Source organism: Mytilus trossulus, chromosome 1, assembly GCF_036588685.1.
Source record: "Mytilus trossulus isolate FHL-02 chromosome 1, PNRI_Mtr1.1.1.hap1, whole genome shotgun sequence".
Taxonomy (NCBI): Eukaryota; Metazoa; Mollusca; class Bivalvia; order Mytilida; family Mytilidae; genus Mytilus; species Mytilus trossulus.
In genome coordinates, this window is record NC_086373.1 from 18,891,455 (window position 1) to 18,913,641 (window position 22,187).

General features: G+C 30.5%; 1 protein-coding gene across 2 annotated transcripts in view; it reads left to right on the plus strand.

The window, feature by feature from the left end:
- The window catches only part of LOC134717725 (uncharacterized), a 34,358-nt gene extending 17,834 nt beyond the window's left edge, over positions 1–16,524 (plus strand). For both annotated transcript variants that reach the window (XM_063580228.1, XM_063580221.1), the window contains exons 6-18: positions 560–714; positions 916–1,075; positions 1,640–1,731; positions 2,420–2,636; positions 3,945–4,096; positions 7,229–7,382; positions 7,854–8,012; positions 8,807–8,989; positions 9,573–9,660; positions 9,960–10,026; positions 10,594–10,668; positions 11,381–11,588; positions 13,251–16,524. In XM_063580228.1, coding sequence (XP_063436298.1) covers positions 560–714; positions 916–1,075; positions 1,640–1,731; positions 2,420–2,636; positions 3,945–4,096; positions 7,229–7,382; positions 7,854–8,012; positions 8,807–8,989; positions 9,573–9,660; positions 9,960–10,026; positions 10,594–10,668; positions 11,381–11,588; positions 13,251–14,299 — 2,759 coding nt within the window. In that variant the 3' untranslated portion in view covers positions 14,300–16,524. The remainder of the gene's footprint in view (positions 1–559; positions 715–915; positions 1,076–1,639; positions 1,732–2,419; positions 2,637–3,944; positions 4,097–7,228; positions 7,383–7,853; positions 8,013–8,806; positions 8,990–9,572; positions 9,661–9,959; positions 10,027–10,593; positions 10,669–11,380; positions 11,589–13,250) is intronic.
- Positions 16,525–22,187: the final 5,663 nt, after the last annotated feature.

Consider the following 22,187-nt stretch of genomic DNA (forward strand, 5'->3'; position numbering starts at 1 on the left):
ACCATTCGTATTCTTTGCTAACTTGTTCTGAAGAAATTGAGTAGATATAATAGTGGAATTGTAAGATAGAAATGTACCTAGTAACTGGAATGTACTTAAGTTGTCGAATTTTTTTATCCATTTTTTTGGTGTTTTATGTTTTGAAAACTAATGAAGATAATGAAAATAGTCACTTCATTTATATTACAAACCATGTTGATGCAGAAACAATTTCTACATGTTTGAAGATGTATTTGACATAACCTTTCGTAATCTTTAAACTTTATATGGTTTTAACAAAAGTCAAATATTTAGTTTTCAACAATTAGAAAAGTTTAAAAAAAATTATAATAGGTTAAGGAAGAGGATGACAGAATATAAAGTTACTAACAAGAGAAAACCAACGGTAAAACAGATTCGTGCAGTATAATTTAAATTGTAAAGACTTTTAATGAATATCATATTTCAAATATCTCTTAAAAAATAATGAATTCTGTTTTTGAAAACAGCGGTCGGAAATAGAAAGTATATACATCTATTAGAAAGGAATGATATATGTGATTCTTTAAATATTTTGCAGCTAAACCTTACAAAATGGAAAACTTGACGATTCTGGAGAAAAATACGACTGTCATTCAAATTAAATGGGACACAAAAAAGCCTGCTACAAACGAGGATAATACACCTAGAATGGAATTCACAATCAAATACATTGTAGAAAATGAGAAAAGAGCGGTAAGAAATTACAACTATACTTGTGATCATAAGAAACTATGCACGATTACTTGTTTGTTTATTTATCATTTATTCATGACTTGTCGACCTTTCGACCTGCTGCCCCGTTGGGTTACGGTCTAAGCAAAAATCTTTTATCGACCTGCTGACTTGTTGACCTGCCGAATTTAACAAATTCAAGATATTAATGATTTTTTTCAGGTGAAATCCTTCAAGACATCAGTGCTGATTCCGGACTTACAAATATACTCTTTGTATCAGTTTGAAGTGTTTGCCCATTATACAGACATATTAACCCACACAAAACCTATAGGTTTACCAAGTGATTCAGTATATCTACAGGCAAGAACAGCCGAAGACAGTAAGCATTGATTTAAGTTCAGAAATAAGGAGATGAGGCATAATTAATACTCAGATATCTTATATGAATGTCATACAAATGAGTGGTTTGACTTAGTCAAGAGTATGGCAGTTTTTTTACCCATTACTTTGATATGTTTGAGGTTTTTGATTTTACCATTTGAATAGGAACTTTCTTTTTCAATTATCCTAGTTTTTTTTATATTTTATTTTTCTATCTTCCATAAAATTTAAGATGTAATTTAAAAAAAAATTATTCCCTGATGTAAAGCTCTGATTCCTTTTGAAGATTGGCAGACCTTTCTGTCTCTTTTTTTTTAATTTGGCCAGCTGTTAACAGTTTTAATACGCTTTGGTTTTGAAATATTTTACCCAGAATATCACCGAAGCGACATTAAGCGTTAAAATGCGCTTCTGGTGCATCAATATTGGTATCGTTAATGTTATTATTAAACGAAAACAACACTTATTTGGTTTTGTTATCTTTGTAGGAAATAAACTTTCATTACAATTAGTGTGTATAGTAACCAATTTCTTCAATATATGTACCTTTTTGTAAATGTAGTTGCAAAATGTCCTCCCAGAGTGACTGTCGGAGCTTATGAACATGCAGAAGAAGTTAATTCAAATTTCAGAAACATTACAGTTTATTGGCAGGTATGTATGAATTTAAATGCATTGTGATAAGAATTAACCATGCATTGTCACCGATTGAATAACGCTAGAAAATGACGTCACATGTAAAAGTGACGTCATAAGTTAAAGGGACGTCACAGGTAAAAGTGACGTTATAGGTAAAAGAGACGTTACTAAAAACAGCAAAAATCCACAACTCACTCTTTTGTTTCTATTGTCTGAACCGCAATCCCATTCTATTTTTCTCTAATGGAGACTTATCACAGACTGTGTACCTACGTGAGCAACACGATAAGTCAACATTTGGGATATATTTTGCTTACCTATCACGAACAACGGGTTTTGTTATGAAAGAAATATCGAAAGATACTTTTCAAATTTTAGTTACAAGTATTATGTATTTGTAGTCGAAAGGTATGGATTGATAAAATCTAGAGAAGGGATCCATGCAATATTCAGCTCCTAAAATAAATTGTTTTGTGCATTTTATTTTGTATTTTCGTTTTGTTTTACTATTTTAAAAATGTAGAATTATAAATGGTACCCGAGTTATTGCTTTACCTACTTTTATGAATGACATAAATAAGGAATTTATCACATTTAACTGAATTGTATGTAAGAAACAATCCATTGTTTACTTTAAAAAAAACTTTTTTTATAGTGGCATAACATGTATAGAGATTTTAAAATTTGTTTTACATGTTTCTAGAATTTCCACGAGATGAATAAAAATGGACCGATCGTGAAATTTGATGTGATACTTGAATCTACTGGAGGTGAACCTATTTCCCATAGTGTTGCTTCATCTACCGCGTCACACTATACATTTACACATATGCAGTCTGTGAAAAATGGCAGTGTAAGGATAAAAGCAGGAACAACAGTTGGAATGTCTGATCCTAGCAATCCAGTTTACATCCAAAAAGGTACATAGATTTTGAAACATATTAAATATTAAAAAAACAACTTTTAAGTTATCATTAATTACATGAAAATACATTAGTATAATGCCTGCCAACAATGTAGTGTTGATCAAATTAGTAAATGCTATTCCAATATGCTTGAGTGTATAGTTTAAATGATCTTGTAAAACAGATAATGTCGGACATAGTTAAGCTGGCTTAAAATTATGAAGTTTATATACAGTCCATGGATAATTATGACATAATGTTCATTGGTTGTCGTTTGTTGAAGTGGTTCATAAGTGTTTCTCGGTTTGCGTTTCGCGTTTTGTATATAGATTTGAACGTTGGTTTTCCTTTTAGAATTTTTTTACGCTTTATAGCTTGCTGTTCGATATGAGCCATCCTCCTTGTTGAAGACAGTACTTTGACCTATGATGGTTTACTTATACCATTTTAGATTTGGATGTAAAAAAAAAAATTAATTTTTATAGATTAGACTTGATTTTCCCGTTTGAAAGGTTTTACTCGAGTCATTTTTGGGCCCTTTATAGCTTGTTGCTAGGTATGAGCCAAACCTCCGTGTTGAAGACCATACTTTGACCTACAACTGTTTACTGTTAAAATTTGTGACTTGGATGGAGAGTTCTCTAATTTCTATAGATTATACCGTTGATTTTCCCGTTTGAATGGTTTTACTGGAGTCATTTTTGGGCCCTTTACAGCTTGCTGTTTGGTGTAAGTCAAGGCTCCGTGTTTAAAAAGACATATAATGGTTTATCCCTTTGTTTTCGAAGTATCTTCTTCTCTGAAACTACTCTTAAAAATCATCATAAGGGTATTTAGTTTGAAAACTATATCCGATGACCCCGCTTGACAACCAATAAGGCCGACATGGATAAAAAAAGAACATAAGGGTATATGCAGTTGTTGCTTATACCTTAATAACAAAAGTATTTAGAACAAACTGGCATAATACATATTTATTAGCTTGAGCTCTATCTACCCTGAAATTTCCGACTAATCAGATAACCCGTTGTTGGGTTGCTATCATTAAATTGGTAATTTTAAAGACATTTTACAGTTGTTGGTTATTATCTTGACTATTGTTGATAGAGAAAAAATGAAAAAAAGCAATAATGTTTGGCAAAGTACGACTACAAAATATGTCAATATAACCATTTTTGGTTTAACATATACATGTATGTACATTCAGGTCCATTTTTGAATGTAATTTAACAAATATATAACAAGGGTACATCAAATCCTTTCTTTTAAAATCAATTGTCTTTTCAATCCACAGATTAACAGTTATAAACAAATATTTTTCAGCAAACAGCATACAGCCTCCAGACTTTTTACTTGAAAAGTTAAGCACAGACATCGCGGGAAACCAGACATATTTGATATCGTGGGAAACCAGATATTTAAAAGGATTAACAAATTATACTATTTACTGGTGTGAAAGAACGAATGGGTGTGAGGTAACGTATATAGATGTACAACTTACATTATGCAACAGTAATTAAAATGTTCAATTTCTTGAATCAATTTAGAATACAAATACAGGTAACAAAACAATTCCAGGGAAGCCTATAAACTCTAAAAGAACAAAGACTGGATCGTCGTCGTATTTGCTTTGTCTTTATGCCCTTTTGTTTTTCTGTTTGTTACATATTTTTTTGTTTTAATTTTGATTAACTTTACACAATGTTGACTTTCAAACCTCTATTTTGACATTTTTACCTGTTAAGTAGATGTTTTATTGTCTTGTACACTAACAGTTGTAAATGAAATGGAATTTGATGCTACGGTCATACAAGAAGTGAGAGGTTCAGCTATATATATAAATACATGTCTGTACGATGTCAAGAATATGACCAAAACCAAAATATTTCAAAATTGATTGATAAATATAAAACAAAATCAGAAACATCTCTCAACCTAGATATTTTATGGGATAACTTTAAAGTTGAGGTAAGGGATTATACCATCCAATACTGTAAATTAAAGGCGAGTATAAAAAAATGTACTATTGAAATCTTAGAAAATACATTACAAACCCTATCTGAAGAAAGTGATTGTGATAATTATATAAATGATAAGACAGACAACCTAAAAGAAAACATTGAAAAACAATTAGCAAGTTTATATAATGAAAAAAAAAAAAGCAAATAAAATTAGATCACGCGTAAAACGGCTAGAAGAAGGAGAGAAAAGCATTTTTTTTCTTGGTCTAGAAAAAAATACGGCAAAGTAAAAAAAACTTTAACTCAACTTAATGATGAAAATAATCATGTAACATATGACCAAAACCGAATACTAAATCTGAGAGTCAATTATTATACTAAATTATATACTTCAACAAAACCCGATACAGAAAAGGTAAAACAATACTTCGAAACTATCAAAGAAAGTTAAAAATGAATCTGAAAGTAATATATGCGAGGGAAAAAATACTATAAGTGAATGAACAGAGGCTATATTTAAGATGAAATTAAACTAGACCCCAGGGCTAGACGGACTGAACGTTGAGTTTTATAGAAAAGTTTGGGAACAGATTACAGATTTATAGTACCAACTTTCAACTATTGCTATAAAAAAGGAGAATTAACAAACTCCCAAAAAATTTGAGCCATATCTCTTCTTTTTTTTTTTTAAAATGACCCCCTCTCCCTTGATAAATATAACCTATTACGTTATTAAACTATGATGTTAAATTACTAAATTTAGTCCTGGTATCTATGATGAGTTTATTTACAAGCTTACGCCTTAGCGCATCGACTGAAATCAGTACTACCCAAATTCATTCACTCTGATCAAAAAGGTTACATACAAAACAGATACATAGGTTTTAACATAAGCATGATAAGACAAATCCAAGACATTATTGATTATTTTGAAAAATTTAATGTAGATGGTGCAATTTTATTTTTAGACTTTACTTAAGCTTTCGACTCACTTAAATGGTGCTTTATGTTAAATTTAGTTTTAAAAAAGCATTCATAAAATGGGTTGAAACTATGTATACAGACATAATTTTGAATAATGGATGGGTGTCTGTCCCCTTCAATATATTTCGTGGGATAAGACAAGGATGTCTGTTAGATTCTTTTATTTTTGTCTTGAGTGTTGAAATAATGGCAATTAAATTAAGAGAAATTAAAATAAGGAATTAAAAGGATTTGAATGCAAATTAGATTTTGCTCACTAAAATATGTCACCAAGCAGATCATACTCTATTGTTTTAAAAAACACGCAAAGATATATATTACCCTAAATATCATTGAAACTTTAGGAAGCCTTTCTGTGCTCAAACTGAATAGAAACAAAACAGAAGGCTTATGGCTTGGCAAATTTAAAAGTCAAAAGATAAATTTGAAAATAAAAACTGGAAACAAGAACACATTAAAATTCTAGGAACATATTTTGGATACGAGTATCAAGAAAGTCCAAAATTAAACACAGAGAAACACATAGATAAATGTGAAAAATTGATTCAAGGATGGAACAAACGAAACTTAACATTAATAGGAAAAATTAATGTACTAAAGTCCCCAATTTCCTCTTATATTTCATGCGTTTTCCTCAGTTTTAGGTTGTTTCCAATATTTAGTTTTTTTGTCCATAGATTTACGAGTTTTGAACAGTGGTTTACTACTGTTGCCTTTATTTACCAAACCTAACATACAGAGCATCATGTATGATAATAACACATGAAATAAAACAAAAGTTCGGAAAAAAGATAGAATTAAACGCTCTATATTGTGTAAACCATATACATGATATATTGATGGAGGATTACAAATGATTGATTGACCAAAATTAAACACAGAGAAACACATAGATAAATGTGAAAAATTGATTCAAGGATGGAACAAACGAAACTTAACATTAATAGGAAAAATTAATGTACTAAAGTCCCCAAAAAAATCCATGTTTTTGTAATTTTTTTGATTTGAGGTTTCTTATGACTTTAATGTCGTGTTTCTGTTATGTCGTAGTTCCCCTATTATATTTGATGTTATTAGACTCCTATATAAAATCCTTGCAAATTAGATGGGTTTCAAAACTAATAAAAAACGAAAACGATAACGATAACTGGAAAATTACCTTAATAAATTTGGGAAAGATTTTCTTTTATTCAGAATGAATTTAACAAATGTAAAACAAATTAAAATAACGTCTTCTAAATAAAAACAAATTAAAGAATTTTCTTCAGAAAAAAGTATATGTACATAAGTTTTATGATGAAAACTATCCATTGAGTTATAAAAAACATATGCATTATTTTTTTGATTTGAGGTTTCTTATGACTTTAATGTCGTGTTTCTGTTATGTCGTAGTTCCCCTATTATATTTGATGTGATTCCCTCAGTTTAAGTTTGTAATTCGTCTTTTTTACTCAAACGATAAATGAATTTCGAACAGCGGTTTACCCCTAGTTTTTTGTGGGGTTCGTGTTGGTTATTCTTTAGTTTTCTATACTTTGTCATGTGTACTATTGTTTGTCTTTTTGTCTTTTTCATTTTTAGCCATAGTGTTGTCTGTTTATTTTAGATTTATGAGTTTGACTGTCACTTTGGTATATTTTGTCCTCTTTTATATTTATATAGAAACATATTCAATGGAAAACTATCTCAGTTGAAGAAACCTCGTATACTGTACATTTGAATAAAGAAAAGAACTACTTATTTGGTGTTTCAATGGATAGTGAAAACGCAAGTACAGGATTCTCATGGAAAAGTTGTTATTACATGAGAAATGAAGGTAAATTATCGCAGATACTTTGAAACCTTTGGTTAATTAATAATTCATAAAACACACTCATACAAGGGATTAAGACAAAGTAGTACATAAAAGAGAGTGAAATTAATGTTCTCTTCTTTTTGTCAATTCATGATTCAATCCAAATCGTAAGCATCAAACACCAATATTTGTGCATCTGTGTTTACTTTGTAAATGTGTAATTGTTAAGTATTATTTAACTGATGTAGAGCGCTGTTAAAGAAAAGTAAGGGCAGATGATACCAAACTTAAAAAAAACAACAATACTCATGAGTCGAAGAGAGATAAAGAAAAGCATGATATATTACTTTAAATGACGACAGGAGAAACAAAACTACGAAATACTTCTATATTTTAAATAAGTTAAGACTGGGCAAGACTTATGTGTATAATGTATTTGATTGAGGGTAATAATGTTTAAAAATTGAGTTATGTTTGTTTCGCTTATTGCAGTTCCACCAAAACCAAACAGTGTAAATTTACAGAATCGTGAACAACAATCAATAACAGTTACTTGGACAAGACCTGGGACATGTGAACGTTCACCTTTTGTAAAATCTTATATTTTACTTTGGTGCCAATTTGCCAAAACAGATGCTGAATGTATATTTGGTAAGAATATTTGATCAACCGTTAAATGGAACAAATAAAAAGCTATGCAACATATTTTGAAACATTATTTCTTTAACTGTTTTTTGTGATCATTCAACAAAGACATCAACAAATTGAAACTGCAAGTTAGCTATCTCTTATTTGTTTGAAGTTACAAGTTATGAGGATTTTAGGTTGTACCCAACACTTTCACTAAAATTAATTTGGCTCGTTTAATTTTCATACAATTTTGTCAAAATATTTACTTTGACACTTTAACAAAAATATAAAAATTTTAAAAAATGTTGAACCAACCGTTTTTACTCTGGTTATATAGCAATTTGACAACCACCAATTTTGATCATTGAGAAGCTTAATATTCCTTTACAACACAACGTAATTAAAACGTTTAACTGACTTTACAGAGTTATCTCCCTGTAGTGTTAGGTACCACCTTAAATGTAAAGATTAAATGTGCAGGTCTGGTTCAGATAAAAATTTCACGGAAAGATATAAATAGTAAAATCACAAAAAACTCCGAGTAAAATTTAAACGTAAAGTCACTAATCAAATGGCAAAATCAAATGACAAAACACATCAAACGAATGGACAACAACTGTCATATTCCTGACAATAAAATGCAACTCATATTTATAAGAAAAAATATTTTAGCAACAACCAATACACTTCAATACAAAATTCAGAAGTAAGAGAGAAGCATTTTGTTCAATTCACTTGTAAACATCTAGTGTTAGTTGACATTGTATATAGCGTTTTCGTCTGTACCTTATACAAACTACTATTCCTTTACTAAGGTACAAATACCTCTACGAGAGTCAACACATCTATAACTGAAGTACAAATGCAATATACAATAAGAAACCTTAAGAGTGGAACTGGGTATGTTGTTTGGTTAATGGCTGTGTCGTCTGCTGGAAAACAAAGCGTAGAAGGGGAGAAAAATTACAATGTTACAACAATGGAACCAGCACAGCCCGGTAAGTTTGTGCATATCATTTGACATTTAAGCATGTTCGGCTAGTCGCCTGATTATGAAGAATTTATCTTCCATTTCCTGATTAAAATTTAACTGTCTCGAGTGGAGCAATATCGTAATACACTTGTTGCAGTTGTGGAACCAATATTTCCGAAATGCAACCAACCATCATACATAAAACCAACAACTTAGAACACAAACAGGAAAACAGCTTAACGCATATGCACTGTCTCAAATTCGTACGTTATTTGGCTTTTTTAACATATTTTAATTCAGGTGTCACTGATGAGTCTTTTGTTGACGAAAAGCAAGTTTGAAGTGAGGAGTTTATCCGCTGGTGCCAACCCTTATATAATATTAATCAAAATCCATTGACAAATCGTAGCTAATATTTGGATTATATAATACGTTAAACAATGGAGAAACAACTGCGAAAAGAAAGATTACATTAACTCATTTCAGTAAGATAACAAAAATGGTACACAGTTGATTGATATATAAAAGTTTGAATGCAAATTATAAGGTACTAGTAAATGTTGTGTTCTGAAATATTGGTTTATATTTGAAAAGCTATTTATTTTCAGAAACAAGTTTTGAATACTTTGGAGTTGCAATTGGAATACCTGCAGCTTTTATACTGTTAGTGATCATAATACTAGTAGCACAGATCAGGTATTATCTTATATCATATTATTTCTTTAAGCATGTCACGTCTGTTTGTTAAGATTAAAAAAAATCTTTGTAAAGAAAATGGATGAAATTTTAGTATTGCTTCTTACTAGCAGTTTAATATTTGACAGTTGGTTTTAAATGATATTATGTTCTGGAAAGAAAGAGTAGTTGGAGAAGAACTGCCTGGCATTGTTACGGCAAAATAGAAAAGACTTTCGATCTACTTCGTAGTTTTACAAAATATAAGATACTTGAAATTTCTCTTGTTATGTGTATATATATGATGTGTTGTTTTATAGGTTTGATTTGTGTGGAAAGATCAAGGAAATAATAAAACCGTTTGACATAGATGTTCCAACAATTAGTGTAAGACATTATATATATATAAATATATATGTGTTTTTTTTTCCTTTTGTTATATTGAAAATGATTAAAAATGTAAAGATACACAATAAAACATGTTACAGCAATTTCAAATTTATGTGAATATGTGGGTAACATATTGTGAGATAATTTATAGTTTAAAAAACATATATTATAAATCAACAATCAAGTGTAACAGTTTTATGTAATATGATTTGACCTTTAAACTGCCGATTCGAGTGACACTCACGTGTCTGATGCATGTAAACACGTGCTCTTTTTGTCGAAATGAATTATAAGCCTAGTATCTTAAATGGGTATGTACCATTACATATTGATTACTGATATAAGGTGATCTTTTTATATAAGATAAGTTCAAATCTTTTCTAATAAACAAAACAAGACTGCATAAAAATTAAAATAAAATAATTCGGTCAGCTTTCTTTATCTTCAGAAATATCCAAAACAAAAATCGATGCTTCTGCGGCTTATCATTTCATGACGGAAAACAAGTTAAAAGCTTTTTTATTAGATATTGATAAGTTTATTATCATATGCCTTTCTTTGCAGAGGAATGACAAAAGTGGAATGTACAAGCCCTGCACGTTAAAATTGGATTTAAATGGCCACGACAATAAAGCATTGGTATGTCGAATCGACTTGATTGGTATTGTTCGTAATGTATTTGTATTAATATTACCTCCTGTATATTTATGGGGATATGATTGGTTAACGAACTACACGTGGTGACTAAATATATATAGTTGAGGGGCCCTCAAAAACATGGTTAGTTACCATGTAGGGTTAACAACCTTATGGGGTTTTAGGGAGTTACTTCTCTTTTAATACAAAAAAGAAATCTGAGAGGTTTAAACAGACGAAGAAACTGAATACAACGATTGAAATACATTTATAAAAATATATGTTTATTGAAAAGAAAAACGGAAGTAGTTTCTGAAACATGTTAAAACTAAATATTGAAGACTTTTAAAATATCTTCGATAGGCCGATAATATAAATACCACATATAAAGACAAGTGACCTAAAACGATATATATGGGGTCAGTAAATTGCATAAGGTCACTAATATTATATAGTTTGGCATTACTAATATTATATTTTTATATGTCACGGACACACAATATTGGTAACTAAAACTGAAACACAAAATGTTTTTCACTTCTGATATTATAAGTTTGAATCTTTCAGAAAGTTAGTCTCTATATTGATGATATTACAGTACTAGAAGTGTAATGTCTAAAATCAATTCCAAATGCTTTTGTTACAAAAAAAATAATTTGTACAAAATACAGATATTTCACAGCACGTTTAAATACAGTTTTTGAATATTTTGTAGGATCTTTCAAGTGAACAAAACACCCACCATGTACAAACTATAAGTGAATCAGTGTTTAACGAAGAACTGATCGGCTGGAGTTTGAACAGTCAAACATTTACCATCGGTGGAACTAATTTGAACACTAATCAACATGCTGAGACAGGATATTGTTCCCCCGACGATTTAATTGGATGTGACAATCTGAATACTTCCATAGAAAACAAAAGTAAGTTTTTCAGAATATGATATTTAATTTTTAAACAGGTTGATTGGTTTAAAAAAATCAAGACATAGCACCCTCTGATACAAAACAGCAGAAACAAAGTGAAATAAAACTGTATCGTTGGTGCACACGACGGTTTGTTGTAGATGATCCTTACTGGTAACGCACAAACCTTAAACAAAACGTGAGAAAAACGTGAGGACTAAATAGTGAAGAAGAAATTCAGGATGACCTCGAATTTCAATGTTCAACGAAATACACATTTTCTATTGGATTGTATGCAGTCTTTTGCAAAACCACGAAATCAATTTCCGAGAACATACAATTTTCCACAATACATGAAAAGGAGTTACCACGAAAATAAAACTCGCATCCTTTGAAATAAGTTTAAAGCTGCAATACAGAGAAAACATGATCAAATGCAAAAAAGACATATTTAAAAAAAACATAATGTTGACAAAAATACTTATTTGATATGAATGATGTGATTGATAGATCTGTTAGTTTTGAATTACACGAGATAAAATTAGCTTTTCAATACATTACCCTTTCATTGATATATATGCTGAGACAGGATAACATGTATATTTGTGTAATATTTTGAAGATATCTGTACATGTTTAATAAATAAACAGAGATGATGAAAAAAGTTTACCCTTTTTCATGAGTACTGTAAATTCAGAAATTATTGCCTGCATTCATTATGGAGACTTTGTAATTTTAGACTTAAATGCGATTTTAATTATTACGATTTTGAGAAAAATCTTGTTTAATTCATATAAAATATTTCAAAATGCGAGTTTAAATTATTGTATTTACAACTCTGACGTATTTTTTGCAATAATAAAAATTTCTGAACAGTTAAATTACTTAACAGTATTAAAAAGATCTACCAAATAACACGCGTTTGATAGGCGTAACACATTTGTGTATATAACATCAAAATTTGAATGTTGTCTTACATACTGTTATGGATGCTGTTTTCTTCAATTACAGCTGGCCCCTACACAAATATATACTAGTTCAGTGATAATAAACGCCATACTAATTTCCAAATTGTACACAAGAAACTAAAATTAAAATAATACAAAACTAACAAAGGCCAGAGGCCCCTGACTTGGGACAGGCGCGAAAATGCGGCGGGGTTAAACATGTTTGTGAGATCTCAACCCTCCCCCTAAATCTAGCTAATGTAAAAAAGTAAAACATTCTAAATTGACGAATTAGTCTCCCTTTCAACAACGTTATACTCTATTGAACAAATAACCATTAATGTAAACCGAAATTTTGAATTCCCATAGCTTTATGAATTTTAGAAAAAATAGTCCTCGAAGTTATATTTCGTCATATTCTATCTCTTTGGGTAAAGTCATTTGTTTTAAATGATACAATAAGTGTGCTTGACGTCTTCAAGAAAATGCTCTTTGCAGATCTATAAATCTTCTAAAATGTGTTATCAAAAACTGAATTAAATAGACGTATATTTCCTTTCTAACTACCTTTTTACTATTATACATTGTAGAACGCATAACAACCCAAAATATAGATACTAGTTTGTATACTTTTTAAGAACTAACAAATAGTCTCTTTGTAACACTTTTAATACGTAGAAAGTATGCAATAATTATATCATTTTTTTATGAAGATGTATTGTTATCACTTCAGGGTCTTTGTCCATACCAGATGATTCAGGACCAGAGCATTCGGAAAGTTCATCGTTTCCTATTCCCTGTCTTACACTTCAACATGAAGAGAAGTCCAACCATAGACATGAAGACATCCTAGAAAGATTTGCTTCAAGTTCTTTAAATAATTTTGAGAATACCAGCAGCCATTTGTCACATCCATCTCTCAGCATACAAAATAACGAAATTCAATTAGAAGTGGATAGTGAAGAAGAAGAAATTCAAGGTGACAACAAAGGTGATAGTATTCAAAACAACCACCAAACAGCAACATCTTCAAATAGTGGATATGTTTCTAATAAATGTTTCCCTGTCAAACCAGCTGACCTTTTGAGTTCAGGGATTGGAACCTGCTCTCCCGTAGATAGTGTAAATCGTTCAACTGAAAATATATCAGTTAGCCAGCAAAACAACTCTCGGGATTTAACCAGTGGGTATATAGCACACCTTCCCTTACAGATATATCATGGAAGCGATTCGTTAGTGGGAGATTGTAAAAGTAATAGTTCATCGGAGTCAATGGAATTTCTTGATAAAAGGAGTTGTCATGCCAAAGGAATCGATGGTAAAACCTCGATTAACATTGTTGAAGATCAAGACTATTCTGTGCTACACAGCCATCCGTTGCTATATCCTGATGAGTCTCCATCTATAACACCACCATTATTGATAAGTACAAATAATAATTTAACGTTGAGTTGTGATGATAACGTTGAACATGTTCATAATCCAATACATTCAATCAAAAATAACCTAGCGAATGATTTAAGCCATCTAATATTAGAAAGCAAAACAAATAATGGATCACAAATCATGCCAGAGTTTCTTCTTCCAGCGACACGTAATACCAGCAATGATGAAGAAGTGGTCTTAGAAACATCATCAAACGAGAATGGCAATGACATCATAAATTCTAGTACTAACAACAATATAGATGGATACGTAAGTCACCATTACCTTGTGAAACCACATAGTAGTGGTTATGGCAATAATCTATGCGATGCTAACGTTCAAGGTGAAATCACATGATTTTCTTTAGCAATGGATATTTCATTTTTCACAGCTAAAGACACAAGGCAAAAGAAGTATTCCATCACAAATGATACCACAGATTAGCTTCCATGCAATATACATTGTGTAGTTTAGAGACTATTTTTTTTCAACAATAGATACGTCGTATGTTGTTGAAATAGTCATGAAATACTCGACAAAATGGCAATGACATTGAAGTATAAGTACCGCTTAAAGTTATAAGGTCGATACTTTCGTTGAGTGATCTTCCGAAAGATCAAATGGGTAGTTATCACAACAAGGTATGGGAGAAAAACGTTTATGATAAAAAATTATACACGAACAAAATCAATATTCCACCTTTTAAATTAGTTGGTAAATTAATAAGTGGTTAGTTTATCAATAAATGTTAACAATTCGTTAACTATCACAATTTTCTTGATCATTACTTTTACCACCAATAACCTTTTTAATGTTTAAACGTATATCAATGATGTAAAACCAATATTTTCGTTTGTTTATGTATCGTGGAGGATAATCATTGCATTATTTAAACCGTACAGACCCATGTTTGTCTTGGATTGCATTGTCTTCGTCTATTGTTTCATATAGTACAATATATTTCATTAATCCATCTCTTACATGAGGGAGTAGAGAATACTCTTTTGAATGTTTTTCAAATGTTTTAAACAGTTTATTTCAAAATATCAAAAAGAGTTTCATACTTTGCTATTGATACCCTTGTAATGGGTGGGTAGAGAAAGTACGGCTTTCAGTTTCTGACCCAGCTATTGTAGAATCTCAACCAAAAATGGTATGTTTTTTATTTGGTGTACAACATAACTGCTAAAAAACACCAGTAATGCTCCTACAAAATATTCAGAAAGGCATCTCAGTTAAAGAGGTGTAAATCGATACTTGGCAATAGGAAAGATGATTGTATTGTTTCAGGTAATCATTATTAATCATTATGGCATATTTTAACACTTTTATATCATGGGCCTTTTCTGTTTATTGAACATCTTTTTAATGGCAGCCAGTTTTACAACTTTTATGAACAAATGATTTTTATTACAATGTACAGTTTTACAAATTCCATGATTTTGTATTTCCATTTTGTAGTAATCTAGTTTTTTTTATATATGTCAATGTCTTACAGTTTCTATGTTAATTTGAAAAGTGTGCAAAGACAAAGTTTTATTTTTTATGTCTTTAATCGGTTGATTCAATTTAACAGATATATGTGTGTGTTCTGTAGATACAGTTACGGGTACATTTTTCATGGTACCGATCAGAATGGCAATATATAATAACACGTGATTTGTGCAGTCGAAAAAGGTAAAATTACTAAAATACTGAACTCCGAGGAAAATTCAAAAAGGAAAGTCCCTAATCAAAAGTCAAAATCAAACACATCAAATGAATGGATAATTATTGTCATATTCCTGCCTCAGTATAGGCATTTTCTGATGTAGAAAAGGTAGATTTAAAGCTAGCTAAATCTTTAAACTGATATATTCTCACTTGTATGACAATTGCATCAAATTTCATTAGGTATGCTCACATCCGAAAGTTTGAAAACCAAGGATGTATAAGTAAAACGAGATGACCTTAATGTGGCACATAACACTACAGGAAGATAACTGTACAAAAAGCAGCTGAACGGTTAATCACGCTCTTTTGTTAAGGAAATACTTCTCAATGATATTAGATATTATTTTTCAAACTGCTATACATTCAATGATATTTTTTCTGATTAAGTTGATGGTTCAAGTTTTTTTGGGATTTTTAAAAAAAATTGTCAAATGTTCAAAAGGAATATCTTGTCAAAATTACATGAAAATTAAACAAACCAAATAATTGTATTCAGGGTTTTTGATTCCACCTAAATGAGTAAATAATTTGTGTTTTTAAAATTATTAAAAAAAAAACCCTCAAAATACTGTAGACAATGGATCTAGTTTGTCCCTTAACTTTCTACTGTTGTTAAAACTATTAGGAGATAGTCAGACATCTCCTGTATATATACTCAACCATGGTGAACGGACATGTATGAGTTTATTTAATTTTTAAGTTAGATGATATTATGTGTAATTCAAGTTATTAATCCCCTAACCCATAGCTGCAAATGTAAATGTTGCATGTATAATCGTTAACACTATGTAGTTGTTTTTTTACTTTTTCCAGGTATTAATTATGTTTGTTGTGTTTTTTTCAATTACAAATAAAATATACATTTTTTGTGTCTTTGTTAATACAGTTATTTGTTTTATAGTGATAAAGATTATATTACAATATTGACTGCTGTACCCAAGTGTTTGACTTTTTACTAATTGTGTCTGTTTGTTATGCGCAAACATTTATTGTTGTCAATATAATTGAAGACAATGCGGCGTTTTACACCAGGTTTAATCCATCATTTACTACATAAGGAAATCGATGTACCAAGTCAGAAATATGAAATAAAAGTTGTTTTACTATGCAGCTTTTGATTATTCAATTTTATTTAGTACTTATCGTTTTTGGTTTCATTTGTATTTCGGTCCTTTTTTATTTCACTTATAGCTATTTTATGTTTTTTGGAGGGGTTAGGAGGAATTGAGATACATCTAACATGTTTAGCCCCGCCACATTATGTTTGTATGTGACTGTCATAAGTCAGGAGCCTGAAATTAAGTGAAATTAGGTGATCGGCGTTTTTTGATGTGTTACTTATCTGTTTGTTGTTTCATTGTTAGTACATCAATTATGTCGTTGCTTTTTCTCGTTTGAATTGTGGTACACTTATGATTTTGGGACCTTTCATAGCAACAAATGCAGTATTGGCCATTGATAAAAGGTCGTACGGTGACCTATAGTTATATATGTCTGTGTCATTTGGTCTCTTGTGAAGTGTTATCTCATTTGGAAATAATACATCATCATCTTTCTTTATATTTATAGAATGAATTTGTAATTCAAAATACACAATGTGTACTTATGAGGTGATAAAACAATACATATAATGTATTTGTATTAATATTGTTCATAACTTTATATTGTGTTTTTTATATTTTTTATAACGTATACTAGTATCCATGACTTTATATAATGTTTGATAGTATTGTACATGTGTTGATGAATTTTACATACTTTAAAAAAAAAATATGATAAAATGCATTAGAGAGTTTATGTTCCATTAGAAATTGAATAAGAATGCTCTGTTGTAATGATATATAAAAGAAGAAAATGTGGTATGATAGCCAATGAATGTTTACATATCTTTATTGGAATTATTCGAGCGCTTACCTTTTATCGAATACACCTTGTATTGATTGTTTTTTTTTAAATTCTGATTGTATTCAGTAGTTCGATTTAAAACCAACACTTATGTCCTTTTATAACAGATAAAAATAGATATCTTATAATTAAAGGAGGCTGCCCACGATCAGGAAATTGAAATGTATTGCTGTTTGCATAATTGTTGAAGTGCTTTTACATATAGGTTTATTATTCGGAAGTAACTTAGTCAAAGTACTCGATTTGTGGAAATGTGAGATTTTCCATGTAAACACAACTAGCGAGACACAAATAGATTAAAAAAAGACTTATGATAATTTTCCTTTAAATAGAAATACAACACCGTGAGAGAAATTTGGGTATAATTATAAACAGGAAATGGATATTCTTAAGAATTACACAAATAAAAGATTATCAAACAAAACCATCCACACATGCTCCAAAATAAGTTTAACAAAGAAATGAAAAAAGAAAACACCAAATGTAATATGAGCAGTACAACATATCAATTATACCATGCTACAACAATACTAGCCAAAGAAGGATATATCATATCAGCTTAACAAAATTAAAATGGAAAACGCGAATATGTTAAAGAGACAATAACCCGACCAAAAGCAGAAAATAGCCGAAGGTCACTAATGGGTCTTTTACACAGGGAAAATGCCGCTCCGAATGTGGAATCAGGTGGCTCCTGAATCAAATTGTGTACTAGTTTAGGTAAGTTGTATGCCATACTAAATTCCAGAACATATAAATGAACTTAAATTAAATAAAAAAAACATACAAGACTAACGCAAAGGCCAGAGACTCCTGACTTGGGACAACCCTCCCCCTATACCTCTAGCCAATGTAGAAAAACCAAACACACTGCAATACACAGTAAAAAATCATTTAAAAAGAAATCCTAGTCAGATTTCAGAATAAGTAGCAAAAGAAACTGCAAAATGACAATGATACATACATGTACAAAGGACTTCAAGCAGTTGCTGACATGCCAGCTCTAAACTTCAATTTATTTAACTTATTTAAGAATGTGTCGTCATTGAATGATCTTCAAGCACAATAACTCCCGTTCGTGGTTTAGTATCATACCATCATAAAATATATGAGATCATAACCCGTATCATGCCAACAACAGGATGTATAACAAATATGTTTGTTTCCGATGCAAAGACCCTTCGAATAAATCAATATAAATACCAAAAACATGCCATCTTTAATGGTCTGACAACAGTATCGTAACTATAGCCCTTCTGAATAAGTATGTTTAAATGTTTGGTAAGCTTTTGAGGTGAATGATGACATTTTTGAGCTTTGTACAGAATTTTACCATTAAAAATTGGATGTGAAATACCTGAACGTATGAGATGTCTGCATGTTGGTTTAAATTTACGAAGAATGTCCCTGCACCGATGATAGAATAAGTAAATGTTTGACTAGTTTGGGATTACCCTGGTAATAATATTTCAGTAATACAGATATTTCATTCGGTAAAATCAAATACGTTGTGACATACACGAGCAAATCGAACAAGTTGAGATACTTTAAAACTATTAGATGGTGACTAGGGAACGTCAGCATCTGAGTTGGAAAATTAACAATAGGAAAAAGATCATCTCTTAACTCACAAAATTTATGATCTTTTCTCCTATACATTTCCAGGAAATTGATTGGTTAAAGGCGTCCGAGGACCGAGTATATTCCACATTAGGTTAGTAGGGAGTCGGGGCTTATTTTAACACACGTTTAGTAGTGGTGTTACGTCTCTTCATTAAAAAAAAACGATACTAAGAAAATTCTACAGACGAAGAAATTAAGGAAGATTAAAATAAATTCATTTAACACATTTAAAGCTAACAAGTAGGTATTGTTGGCATCTTTTTATGTATGATCAATGGAAGTAGTTTTTGTTAAAATGGTAACGGTATTGAAGACTTGCTCATTTTGATAGGTCACTAGTCTAAATATGACACGTTAAGATAGTCGCTCAGATAAATTCGTTGCATAGTGTGCTAGTGACGTAATACGGTATATAAAGGGTCAGTAAATTCTATATGGGATTCCAGCTTTGCTCTCACCACTTATGGAATTTACTGTCCCCATATATACCGTAATTAGTCACTAGCGCACTATGTAACAAAGCATCTCGTTAAAGATATACTTATCAAAAACTCACGAAACGACAGTTTTCATTGTTAGTATTTGCTTTATTTTAAGTCAGTTCATAGGGATAAATGTCCTTAGTTTACATATTGATGTCGTTATTTTTGAGAGCCAATACATCATTGAAATATCAAAAAGAGTTATTGAATATTTGTATCATTTATTGTTTCGATGGGTTTTTGCTGATTTTAGTCATAAATTGTAACTCATAACAATACAGAAACAAGTCCACAGTATGTCCCCATTGATATTCCGATAATTTGACAATATACGGAATCTCCATAGCGAACACAATTATTATCAATTAAAATCCAAGGGCAGTCCTAATTGACATACAAATGTAGTTCTTTTGTTCGTTGTTACAAAAAAATGACCAAAAAGAGATTTGAACATATATCCACATTCATACTATTTAGATAGATATAGGAAGATGTGGTGTGAGTGCCAATGAGACAACTCTCCATCCAAATAACAATTCAAAAAGTAAACCATTATAGGTTAAAGTACGGCCTTCAACACGGAGCCTTGGCTCACACCGAACAACAAGGTATAAAGGGCCCCAAAATTACTAGTGTAAAACCATTCAAACGGGAAAACCAACGGTCTAATCTATATAAACAAAACGAGAAACGAGAAACACGTATATATTACATAAACAAACGACAACTACATTGTACTGTACATCAGATTAAATTGGGTGTTTGAACTAATTAGAAGAAAAAAAAGTAAAATACATGTATGTCATTTATTTGAAAATAAAGCCAAAATAAGTATATCGCTAATCAATAGATACAAATCTACTAAGCGAAAACACATCCGGGTTATTAACAAAAACCGAGGGAAAGCATAAATTATAAGAAGAAAACAACGGAACCAAATAAAAACTGAACTGGAACAAAAACAAACGCCTCATTTGCAAATGCAAATCATAGTGAAGAGAGAGGCGCAAGATACCAAAGTGACACTCAAATGAGAATAAACTTACAACGTCATGGCAAAACAGACAAAAAGACACACAACAATATACAAAACACGACATAGAAATCTTTCAATTGCATATAATCGAGATAAGACCGTTTGCGACGACATGTTATGCATCTCTTGCAAAATACCACTCGTAAAGCGAATTTACATAGCATGTAAGGTTTAGTATATCAAGTAAAATGAAATCGATTGTGGTTTTAGAGGAAACATGAAGGACTAGCGTTTCATATTCAGTAATTTTGTTTCAAACTGTTTTTAGGCAGCATTTAAAATGTTAAAATATATAGACGCTTAAAAACATACCATAATACCCACTGCAATAAAACATAAAGTACAATCAAAGCCAAAACAACAAAGCAGGCAATGAGCTCGATCATATTTAAAATTTCTATAAGACCAAGTTCTGCAATATAGGTTCCTATATGAAAACTTGAATTTAAAACTGCGTTGTCTTTGCATATCTAACTTAACGTCTCTTAAATAGAAAAAACTATTGATGGGACAATACAACAATTAACAGACGGACGAAATCATAGCATAACGAAACAAAACAAAGACACAATCAATATAAAAAAAAAGCAACACAGGCAAATGAATATTCAACAATAAGAACCCTACAAGAAACCATTTGTGAAGTTTGGAGTCTAGAATAATCTAAGCGAAAGTAAGTTTAAGCTTATTGATTATTACAATAACCAAACTCCTGAATTCGTAGTCATTGATTTAAAAGAGAACAAATGGACACCATTATTCACATATTGATCTATAAAGTAAAACCATGTTCAACCTGATACGATGTGCCTTAAAAAGACACCACCTGATCAATTATTAAATTTTGATTGATGGATTTTCCAATAACGTAATGACTTTTAATTAAAATATGAACCGGATAACGTATTTTAAAGTAAAACAAAATGTTATACAGATGCATATCAAACAATAAAGTCCTTGACATTGAAGAACGTTGCAGGACAAACGATACAGTAACAGGGGTGGACGGGTTTGGATGGTAAGATGTTTATGACGTAGAATGTGTAGGTAATGTAAAATGAAATGTAATGTGATGTCAAATATATCTTTAAAAGGTGTTCTTTTGAACATGTTTAATCATTAACTCCAAAACCAGTACATAGAACCCTTGTCTTAAAATTTACATTTTGATTTATTATAATACAGATTATTTTTACTAGTTTTAACGAATATACCCCAAAAAAAATATGCGGTTTTGTTTCATGAAAATTAAATAAAATGAATTGTTTCTAAAATGAATTGTGACACAAATTTAAAGTATACTGTTATAAGGAAGAAAGTTACTGAAATTTTAAGTAAATGTCATCAATTTAAAATAAAATAAAATATTACAATAAGGAATTACACGAAGATATACTTTTTATTACATATTAAAATGGACGAGGTGAAAATATATGATAAATGCATATAATGTTCGTTTAATACTCAGCAAGGGAGGGGTCAGGAC